Source organism: Rhipicephalus sanguineus, chromosome 2 (assembly GCF_013339695.2).
Source record: "Rhipicephalus sanguineus isolate Rsan-2018 chromosome 2, BIME_Rsan_1.4, whole genome shotgun sequence".
Taxonomy (NCBI): domain Eukaryota; kingdom Metazoa; phylum Arthropoda; class Arachnida; order Ixodida; family Ixodidae; genus Rhipicephalus; species Rhipicephalus sanguineus.
In genome coordinates this window covers 101,646,945-101,658,944 of record NC_051177.1, presented here as the reverse complement: position 1 = coordinate 101,658,944, position 12,000 = coordinate 101,646,945, and the positions used below count along the sequence as shown (strand labels likewise).

General features: G+C 46.9%; 1 protein-coding gene and 1 long non-coding RNA gene across 3 annotated transcripts in view; one reads left to right on the top strand and one right to left on the bottom strand.

Moving 5' to 3' along the window:
- LOC119383472 (uncharacterized) overlaps positions 1–12,000 on the bottom strand; it is a 99,264-nt gene that overhangs the window by 34,294 nt on the left and 52,970 nt on the right. The gene's annotated exons all lie outside the window — the stretch shown is intronic.
- The window catches only part of LOC119383471 (uncharacterized), a 108,368-nt gene that overhangs the window by 80,626 nt on the left and 15,742 nt on the right, over positions 1–12,000 (top strand). For both annotated transcript variants that reach the window (XM_037651602.2, XM_037651601.2), the window contains exon 3: positions 4,174–4,262. In XM_037651602.2, the coding sequence (XP_037507530.1) occupies positions 4,174–4,262 (89 nt within the window). The remainder of the gene's footprint in view (positions 1–4,173; positions 4,263–12,000) is intronic.

Below are 12,000 nucleotides of genomic sequence, written 5' to 3'. Positions count from 1 at the left end.
CTCCTACCAGTGCTCATTCTTCTGGCCCCCTTGGCAGCCAAACTGTTCAGTGCAGGAACTCTGATGACATGGCCATTACGCCACTGCCCGAATGACTACATGTCCGTAGCAATGGTACGTTTTCCGCTTCCAGCAATGCCCTTTTTTTGCGCACTAGAAAGGTAGTTGAAAAAAGGATACGATCAGAAATGCATGTTTCTACGTTGAAGGTTTACTTGTCAGGATCATTGGCACCTAAAGGTCTCATGATTGTACATCATCCGGCCGTTGAATTGTCACCCACTAACCAAGCAAAATGGGATGATGCACTAAAAAAAGCGTCCTTGGACTTGACCCGCATCGTCCTAAATCACTATGAGCACTCTGCAAAATCTTTGTCTAACACTGAGCGACAGTTGCGTTCCCTATCACAATTATCATCAGAAGAAATAGTCCTACTCGAGGCATATCGCCTAAAGAAGCAAGATGAGATTGCTAAGATTAAGATGAACAAACTTATGCGTGATAATGTGCCTGTGCCGTCCTCTCTAACGACTGTCGCGTCACGGGCCACGTCGGAAGGCCCCTGTCGGACACCGGAGCATAACATAGTAAACCTTTCCAACCATTCTTTGACAGATCAAGAGAAATCTGTATTATCACGCGGTCTTAATTTTTGCCCTGCCTCTGGGGGATATAACGAATTTCAGTTCCTACAAGATGTAGATAACTTCGCCCGCAACATGAGGCTACGAGAATTTTTTCATAATAAGCCCACGTCCGATAATGCTCCTTCGTTTTCTACTAAGCGATGGACGCCCCCAGTTCAACGTGACAGGTGCCTAGATTTATATATAGAAGCGGTACAGCGCGATTTACTTGAAACTTACAAAAAACAGCAACCTTTTAAGAGCAACATTTCCGCTAAAGAAAGTGAGGCAATAAAGAGCTTGGCCAACAATGCAGATATTGTCATCAAACAAGCTGACAAAGGAGGCGCGATTGTGCTTATGAATCGAGAGGACTACATATCTGAGGCTTACAGGCAGCTGCGTGACGATACCTTCTACAGACGCTTGGAACATGACCCCACCACTGAATTTAAATCTATTATAAAAGGAGAAATCGAACAACTCGTGGCAGATAAAAAATTAACTGACAAAGACATGTCTTTCTTGCTCCCGCTAAGTCCTGTAGCAGGACGGTTCTATCTGCTGCCAAAAATTCATAAGGCAGGCAACCCCGGAAGACCAATAGTGTCGGCTATAGGTTCTGTAACTGAAAAGATTTCCTGTTTTGTTGATCACCTCATTAGCGATATTCCGCAAACTTTCTCCTCCTACATCAAAGATTCTGGCCATTTCTTACGTGATATTGCTGACTTGACTGTGCCTGAAGGATCCCTCTTGGTTACTCTAGATGTGCGTTCACTTTACACTAACATTCCCCACGAGGATGGAATCCGAGCTGTTCGTCAGGAATATGAGCGTTTCAGCTCTGACCGCTCCATTGATGGCGCAACGTTAACTACATTACTGAAATTAATTCTCCAATATAATAATTTTGAATTCAACAATGAGCATTTCATACAAGTCAACGGGACATCTATGGGAACGAAGATTGGCCCCAGTTACGCAAATATATTCATGGGTGTGCTGGAGAAAGAATTTTTGGGCAGCCAAGCACTAACACCATTTTTTTATAAACGATACATCGATGACATCTTCCTAATTTGGGAACACGGGGAAGATGCATTACTTTCATTTATAGCAGCGTTCAACAACGTTCACAATTCCATATCTTTTTCACATTTGTTCTCGGAAGAACGCGCAGATTTCCTAGATATCACTGTAAATTTACGGGACGGCCGACTAACAACCACCCTTTTCAAGAAGCCTACAGACAGGCAACAATATCTGCATTTTCAAAGCAGTCACTTAAAACACTGGAAAACCAGCATCCCGTACAGTCAGGCACTTCGCTTCAAACGTACATGTACAGATGAGTCCGACTACCACAAGAACTGCACTTCCTTGAGAGAATCTTTAATTAAACAGAAGTACCCAGCTCGTTTAGTTGACGACGCTTTCGCAAAGGCTAACGATGTCGAGCGCAAAACCCTTTTAGAGGCACCAAAAAAGACTTCCACGACACAAGAAACTAACCTTGTCCTTACGCATTCGGCCTCCGTACCAGGAGTAGCTTGTATTCTACAAAAACATCATAATATCCTCATGCAAAGTCAGCGTCTCCGAACGATATTCCCAACTCCACCAAGAGTAGTCTACAGACGCTCTAAAAATTTGCAGGACATAGTCACATCTTCTAAAGTTACCAAACCAGTACATTCAGGCTGTCACCCTTGTGGGAAATCACGCTGCAAAATATGTGCACATATGACGACCTCACTTTCTGCTCACAGCACCGCCTCAGGTTTCAGCCTCAAAATTAGGGGCAACTTTGACTGTGACACGCCCAATGTAATATATCTTCTGGAGTGTTCTGCTTGTAACAAGCAGTACATAGGTCAAACGGAAACCAGCTTCCGGCTGCGTTTCAACAATCATAAGGCACACGCATCTTCCCTTCCTAACCTACCTTTATCAAAACACGTTGCGCTTCCCGGTCATTCCTTCAGCAAGATTAAAGCTACAATTCTAGAATCAGGGTTCAGCTCTCATCGTGACAGAGAAGTTCGGGAATCATATCTCATCCACAAATTCAACACTATCACTTTTGGGCTTAATGAAAGTCCCGGCACTCTAACGTTCCTGCGCCCGTAACGTGCCATGCGCATTCATGTCCTTTAAGTAATCTTTTATGTACGCGTGTATATATGTATATTTTTTTTCATAGTAATTGTAGGTCCTGCTTTGCACGTGTATATATATATATATGTATATATATAAATATATATATTTTTTCATTTTTTGATTTGTATATGCCCTTGTTTTCGCTTCTCTCTTTTGTTTGTTCTCCCTCAGTGGTGACATCAGCTATCAATACCTCTTTCCTTCTCTATTTTTCTTGCGTGTGTGTGATTGCGACATGAGCCTTACGACTATGATGACATTGTTAGTTTATTATTTATTATTTAGTTTTCCGCAAGTATCTATTGTATCACTGTGTAATCAATGTGACCGCTGGCATATAAGTGACCGTTCCAGTGTCCTCGTTTCATTCTGACGAAGGCCGGGCCCACGGCCGAAACGTCAAATAAAGCTTCTTTTCACTTGTGCGTCAACACCTTGCTTCTGCTATATATATATATATATATATATATATATATATATATATATATATATATATATATATATATATATATATATATGAGCGCACGTTTTCGAGCCCGCTATTTTTAGCCCTTTGTTACTGACACCTTCGATGTGTTCGCGCTTGAGTCTATGCTGACATTTTGCATACAAAAGAGCTCGTTTACGCTGTAGAGTGGCTGACAGCCGAAGTCGACCGGCACGAAATACTGTACGGATGCAACTGAGACGAGCCCCGGAAAAACACGCGGACAGATAAATATTGATGGTTTTTCTGGGGTATTTCGTCATGAAAATGAATAGAAACGTAGAATTAATATCAGAACCTAAATTAATAGACCTTATGCGAGCGAATTCAGTCTGCAGAAATTCGTTCGCATAGCTGACAATTTAGCCAAATGAGCAGTGAATTGTCGCGTTCATTATCATCGTTATCATTAGCCCATCTTGCGTTCTCATAAGCGCGAACACATCCCTCAAAGATCTACACTACGCATGTCTTGCGTCAATTCACTCCATCTCATTCCTTCAGGTTATATATATATATTTTTTTTTTCATTTCATCACATCTCCTCTGGCCTCATCTCTCTCTGTATCTCATCTCATCTTCCCTGAACCGCGGCACCCATTCTGTATAACTTCAAAAAAATAGCAGTTATACGTTCTGCGAATTACATGATTTCGAAAGCTGCGCAACTTCCTGCTACTCTCAACTGGAATGTCGCGTTACAAGGTCATCACGAAGCAGAACTCAGCAGTGACATTCGGTAACACACAACAGGTCAGAGGTCGTGCATGCATGTTCTTTCACGTCATTTTTAAGCACCAACGTGCCCTGACGTGAAGCAGTGACCACTGCATGATTCGTACCACTGTTCGCTTAGTACGTGTTCCTGTATGCGGCGTTATTTTTGTCACGCAGTCCAGCTGCCCGTCCCAGCGTACGTGCTGGCCGCCGGCTACTTCTCCATCTTCTTGGTCTCCCTGTTCCTGCTGGCGGGTCTCTTCCTGGTGAGTATACGCACGCATTGCGGCCAGATGATGATTGGCGACCACCACGCGTTGCCTGTGCCGATACTAACCGCACACTTCCATGCCCTTTCTCAAACGGTTTGGGCGCACTGTTCGCCATAAGCAAGAAAAGCAAAGCACAAAATTATGGCCGCGCAAACAGCCAGGAAGTCACGTCACCAATATAGCAAGTCCATGCCATTGAGAAATGCGAGTTGTGAGCCTTCATTGCTGGGCTTGCAGAGTGTTTCCGTACGCAACAGGCATTGCAGAAACGAATGAGGAAGGTTTTTCTTGAAGGGACAGTAGCCAGGAGAGGAGGGGGGGGGGGCACTTCGGGAAGAATTCTGGGTACCTAAGTGCAAGGACCATATCAGCGTGCGCTGATTAAATAGAGGCTGGGTCCGAGCTAGTTGGTACGTTGACATTATGAAACCGTTAAGCGCACAAAGACGGGAACAAGAAGACGACACACAGAGCGCTCTGTGTGTCGTCTTCTTGTTCCCGTCTTTGTGCGCTTGACGGTTTCATACTCATTGAATAGATCACGAGCGCGGGCCGACCGGCACCAATCCCCACCGCCGGCCAACGTTACTAGAACAAACTCAGTTTAAAAGCTCCGCCGGAGAGGCGGTCCGCGTGGCGGTCGTGAGAACTAGTGGCGCTGCAGTCACGTCTAGCTCCCGCGGCTGGCCTGGGCTGGCTGCGGCTGGCGCGTGTTGTGATCGGCGCCACCGATGTACGAGCGAACGTGGGTTACAGCGTCGTCTGCGCTTTGTTAGCTCGTCATTTTTGCGACTGTTCTTGACCAGGCTTAGCGTCTTGTACGAAGTGATGTACGAAGCGTAACGAGGGCGAACAGATTCACAGTGCGGTATGCCGACTTGCTTTGCGCCGGGCTGCAAGAGCGGCTACCGCAACGACGACTCCGCTTCACGACACTTCGGACCTGCAAAAGACCCTACGCCATTCAGGCTTTGCATCGCAAAGATGGAAAGCTTACTGCGAAATGCAAGGTCTGTGACGTTCATTTTGAGAGTGACGACATTGTAAAGCACTATCGTCGTGTCGTTGCGGGACAAGACGTTTTGATCCCACGTGGAAAGTGGGAACTCGCGCCAGGTGCCGTGCCGCGCTTGTTCCCAGCACTTCCACCCCACATTTCAAAGCCAAAATGTTCGGGGTTTAGGCGCAAATCCCCCACAAAACGCACGGCGTCCCGCGAAAGCCCAGTGCCCAATTTGGAGGAGCCGCCAGAAAGAGAACAGCAAAACGAAAGGCAGGCGATTAGATTACCTATATACGCTACCGAGACTGAGAGTTGCATCACACTAACATTCGATCAGTTTTTATCAGCTGTCGCTATATATGCCTTCAAAGCAGTGGAGTTTCGAGAGATTTTACGACAAGGTATTGAACAAGATGTGCGGAATATTTTACACTCGCCGGCTCGGGAACGGGCTGCTCAGCGCAAAAATTTGACACGGTACACATAGAAAAGACGAGGACCAGCGCTGGTCCTCGTCTTTTCTATGTGCACCATGTCAAAGTTTTGCGCTGAGCAGTTTAATAATGGAATACCAACTAGCCCAATCCCACACTTTGCTTCGGGAACGGAGACTTACTTGTGCAAAAGATAATTGTAGTTGACGAGCAGTTTAACTGCGTAGTGAACGGCTACAGCACGAAACGCAAACGGCTGTCGTACAGTGTAAAGTGCTGCGGGCATGGAACATCTGCTCGGTGAAACTGAAAAACTGATGTTGAATATTGACGACTCTTCTAGCGACAGAGTACGCGCGAATAACTGCTCGGTGCTCACATCACGGCCGATGTGTTCGAATTGTTTAAGGCACCGTAGAAGGATGCGACGTAGAAAGATGAGACACCGAAAATACAACTATCCACTGAAAAAATTGCTCAGAGACGAGATCTATTCGATGTAATCGCACACTGAGATTTCATTTGCCGAGTTCTCGTAAAATTTTCCGATTTTGGGTCAGTATCCCTTTAACCGTCGCGAAAACGTGTCTTGTGAACATTGCAAAGCATTGGTGATGTTTTTCGAGAAAGTTTTTTTCAATAAATTGTAGAAACATGAGTACTGTTTTTCTAGAACGTTTTTGTATCTCGAGTAAGTACGCTTCTTTGTGCACTATAAAGGCTTTTACGAACGTGTTGGGTTGTTCTTGGTCTAGATAAGACGGCAGCGGCTAAAATTGGGGTGGTAGTTATAAAAATTACTCTGAAAACCCTCATTCGCTTAGAAACTCCTATGCTTCGAAGTTAAGCGCAATGTAGACAGCTCAAATATTGTCACAGGTTCGTGACGTCGACGAAGGCAGCAGTCAGCAGGTCCGAGATGAAACTCTTTATTTGGCCGAACTTGTGGCCGGGAAACTGAAAGTCAAACTACAGCAATACACTGACAGCGGCGAACACAGCGTCGACCGTCGATCAACTGACAAGCGGTCAAGCGCGTCGGCTTTTATACACGCGCTATCAAACTTTCCAGCGATATCGCTGGTGGCGGCGCTATCTCTCGACAAAGCTGGAACATTCGCGTGCAGCGCGCAATCTTACCAAAACGATCTACAATCGCGAAGCTTCTCGAACACTGCTTCGCGGACAGCGTCGGGCGTTGATAACCGTCCTTGCTGGTCAAACCCGAATACGTCAAAATAAAACAAGAAGTGGGCGTGGCAATATAGACCGAACATCGATTCTTAGCCAATCAATGAACAACGCACACGGGCCAATGCATACAGACGACCTTATACATATCCACCTAACTAGTACAATAAGAAAGTTGCCGCGCAGTTGGCGCGAGCAACTGCGCAGCGGACCGCAGCGTTATGCCGTGGCAGCAGACGACGTGCCGATAGTGGAGCAAGACGGAACTGCAGCGCCGCTAGTTCTCGCGACCGCCGTTCGGACCACCCTCCTCCGCTGGCGGAGATACGGAGCTTTGAAACTGAGTTTGTTCTAGTAACGTTGGCCGGCATCATACGGAGTCCTATTCAATGCGTATATATGTGCACTGAGCAGTACGCTTAGTGGACTCCTATTAAAATATCACCCAAGTGATATCCTATATCACCCCTTATATCATATCACCCGGTATCACCCTATATCTTACAGGATATCACCCAAGTGATATCTCGACCCGACGCGGTGGTCTAGTGGTCATGGTGCTCGACAGCTGACCCGCAGGACGCGGAATCGAATCCCGGCCGCGGCAGCCGCATTTTCGATGGGGGCGAAAAGGCTCGAGGCCCGTGTACTTAGACTGATGTTCGCGTTAAAGAACCCCAGATGGTCGAAATTTCCGGAGCCCTCCACTACGGCGTCTCTCATAACCATATCGTGGTTTTGGGACGTTAAACCCCAAGAATTGTTATTGTTAAGTGATATCTCTCGTAAAATGAAAATCGGTCACTTCTCCGGCCCCCTTTCCTTTGGTTATGGGCGGGCCGGTGATATCGGTCCGGAGCCGCAGTCGTCGCGGCTGCCATATTTTCGGAAGCCGCGCCGCCCAGAGCACCGAATGTTCCTGCGTAAACGATTCCTATCACGCTGGTAGCGTGGCACTGTGAAAAGATGACGGCATGCGTGAGCGATGGGATTACCTGCTGCTGTCGCAGGAAAACGAGTCGAAAGCCGAAAGAGTTCATTCCTATAAGTCAGTTGTTTAGTTTCAGCGGTTTATTACGACAGTTTTATGTACCCTGTCATGCGAGGAACGTTATATGCAATAGTCCCAAGCATTCTTGGTTTATACGTTTTCTATTTTGCTCGGAACGTTCGTCTTCGAGCGTTGCTTGTGACTTGCTTTTGAGAAAAAAAGAAAAGAAAGAAAATAACGTTTAGAAACCTATGAGCAAGTCAGAAAACGAGATAACTTATTTTTTGTTGCGTCGTATGCGAATGCTTGTGACGTCCAGGAAAGGTTTATCCTGTTTACGAGAACATTGCTGTAAGGTGAGCTCTACCCGCCGGAACCGGCTTGCGACACGTCCGTAACCGTGGGTAGCGGCGGTATCTTTGTGACGACACAGTGCAGAGGAAAAGAAGAGCCGAACGAAAGGAAAACTACAGCAACCGGAATTAAATAAAGAAACTTCCATAGAAAGGAGGAGCGGGGAAGCGAGACGACGGGCTCGCGTGCATACGCTCCGCCATCGCTCAGGCATTCGCGAACGTACACGCGTTCTCGGAACGCATTCCACGATTTAAAAAATATATATAAAAAGAAAAGTTGGAGCTAGACGGCGAGATTGCCGATGCGCGCGTAATCCTGTATCGGCGAGCGTTTCCCGCAGCTCGAAAGCCAGTTTGGCCGTCCCGCGGTAATGAAGAAATAAAATGCAAGGCGAAGCAAAAACAGTGTAGCGAAAACAAAAGCGGTGCGTTTTGTCTGCGGAACGCCACGCGAAAAGTAAAAAGCGCGCGGATGCACAGGCGCCTCGCTTGACGCCCCTGCACGCATTGGATGACTGACTGCCTGCCTCTCCGTGCGCATACGCGCTGGCGCGCCGATCTGTTTTTCTTCCGCGGCGGGACCTCCCGTGCGCGAAGCGGAGGAGAGCACGTGTTGCGTGCACGTGTGGGTTTGTTTGTGTGTTGTGCGTGCACGTGTTTGTATGCAAACTGCGGGAGCGCGTAGGAAAACTGTCGGCGCGTTTCTCACGGTCCCGCATATCGCCGCTCTCGTGTTTGTTGAACTTGTGTCGACGCCTTCACGGTTCTATACAGCGTTGCGTGAACCAGCGACGACGAAGAACCGTGAGAGATGGAGCGTTGAATGCCCGACGCTTTTAGCGGGTCGATTGCGCTCACCGCGCGTGCTCGTCGAAAATGATCGCTGCCGGTGCACGCCGGGGCGGAAAGGAGACATACTAGAGAGTTTTCTGGAGAACTGTAGCGAACTGGACGTGTCGGTACGGATGCATATTTACCGACAGCTTGAGGATACGTGTTACTAAGAAAACGTTGCCAACTTTCCAAGAAATCTTCAGTTGCTGACTCACCAATGAAAGACGACGGGACAAGCGCTACTAACAATTGGTTTATTTCAATGGGTCGTAAATAAATTCATAGCATAATGATGCGCAGATGAACCGAGCGCATATCTATATAGACAGGACCACTTATCAGGCTGTGGACGTGTTGCATCAAAAAACCTTATCTCGCTCTTATGAAGGCGGATGGACTTCGCTAACACAATCAGTTACTCTTTTCTTTGTATGATACGCCTCCCATGAGTTCACGGGCTGATTCGTTCCGACTTCTACCTTGAAACTTGGCTTCGCAAAATATTGGCTCACGCGTACATTTTTTGCAGTGGGAGGCAAGATGGGCACCGTCAACTTTCCCTAAATTTTGCGCATGCTACCATTTTGCGAAGCTAAGATTCTAGGTAGAAGCCGGAACAAATCAGCCCGAGAACTTTGGGAGGCGAATACCATATAAGGAAAAAAAAAGAATTATGTTAGCGACACGCCCATCCGCCTTGATAAGAAAACGGCAGGAAGTGGAAGATGGAAGCTTGCGATGAAAAAATCCGTAAACTGGGGAGGAGGGGACGCTCGAGCCGACGTTTCGACAAGTGGACTTGTCTTCTTCAAGGCTGGAAGTTCCAGCCTTGAAGAAGACAAGTCCACTTGTCGAAACGTCGGCTTGAGCACCCACCCCTTGTTTACGGATTTTTTTCATCGCCTTAATAAGAGTGAGATAAGGTTTTTTGATGCAACACGTCCATAGCCTCATAAGTGCATGGCCTTGTCTACATATGCGCTCGGTTCGTATGCGCATGCTATGCAGCTCACGAATGAAAGTTTACAACAAAGCTTCATTCGTGACTCAGCGCGTGTGCCGTGCCTTCCTCTTCATTACTTTTAGCCTTCTTGCTATTAGCAAAGTACGCAGAATTTTTCCCCATGGGGCTCACACGATGCCTCCTGCGAGAACGGTGATAGTGAATCCGAGCACAAAACGCTCTGTGCAGCAGAGTTAATGGAGTCTTTGCGTACTATAGCTGTATTATAGCTGAACATGACTAGCAAAGCTGTGATACAATTGCTATAGGAGGCACACCGCAAAGGAGTAGTGAAAGCTCGATATGCAGCACCTGCTTTACACGGTGCATGTATTTAACTGACGTCCCTTTTTGTTCATTTTAGATGCGAAGCATCTTATGGCGGAGTTCAAACCGGTGGTGTGCGGCGTGACCACCCATACTGCGCATGCACAAACCCTCTCCACACACTTCCTCTCCACTCCCCCTCTCCGCTCCACTTCACTCTCCCCTTCCCCTCTCTCTTCCCTCTCTCCACTACCCCTCTCCTCTCGACCTCTGAAAGGCGGGCTCGACATGCCGAAACGCTGCTTCGCATCGCCTCATGGTTCCCTTCAGCGGGAGATGGTGTGATATTTTACTACATATGCCGTGCGGCAGGCGTCCGCTGGGCTTTACTTTTGAGGAGGGAAAGCTGAGAGGGAGCACGGAGGCATACTATCTTGCTACACTCCCTGCTTTAATGCAGAGTAACGGACACTGACTCGTTGTTACTGCAATTTGGCTTACATAACAATTTATGAATCAACATAACATGTTCATTCGGAAGTTATGCGTGAGTTCATTCTCACAGGTATAGACAAAGCATAGTAGAGCGGGCCCGCCTGGAGCGTACAGACGACTTTTTCACAGGGGAGAAGAAACACCTTCTTTCTGGACTGTTGCGCGGGAATACAAAGGCAGACGTCACTGCCTTGGCAGTGCGTTTTTTAGGGGTCACGCCTATTTACCCCTGCTCAGAGGGGATCAGGGTTGCCGTTGGTGGCTATTTTGCGCCAAATTGGCTACTTTACCAGCCTGTCTGGCGACGAAAATTTCAGGTTGGCTCCATGGCTACTTTCTGGCTACTTTTGAACTTATATTTTGGAGCATGAAGTATCCATCTTCTGTTATTATTTGCGCATCAAATACAATGTTTCGAAGTTTTTCCGTGCGGAAAAAATGCGCGCGGGCGCCCTCTCCTCACCAGCAGGCTACTGCGCATCGAGGCACTACAACGCAAAGCGCGGTGAAGTTGCGTGCATGTTGGCAAACGCGTGGCTAGCGCGCTGCTCACGACGCTCGCCATCTGATGCTAAGCGCAGGGTAGTCATTATGATGCGCAGCTTGTGTACTCGTATGAACTTGACAAAAACAGACATTCATAACACAATGACTGGGCTGTTCATCTTCGGTCAGATTTTACTTTCTGAAGATAGACAGGTGTTATGTAAACTCCACTAAAGAAATTCGGTCTACGGCGTCAAAGAAAAACTGCTTCAACGTTGAATGTCCCTACTGAGTTGTTGGCTGGAATGTTCTGAAGACGCTTGGCACCTGGCAAGAACTTGAAAAGGTATTTTACATAAACGATATGCAGTTGCACTGAATTTATTTATTTATTTATTTATTTATTTATTTATTTTCAACTTATCTGTGACTTGAAGACCAAGCAAGATGGAAAAAATCGGGCTCTCATTCCTGTGGTCTTGTTTGTATTCAAAAGGGTAGTATTTATTGTTCAATAAGGAAATCTCTACTAATAATACAGCTTCTATTCTATTTGGCTACAAAACTGGCGACAAAATTAATTGGAATGGCTACTTTGGATACTTTTAGTTTGAGTTCTGGCTCCTTTTCAAATCTACCCAACGGCAACCCTGGAGGGGATTATGGCGGCGT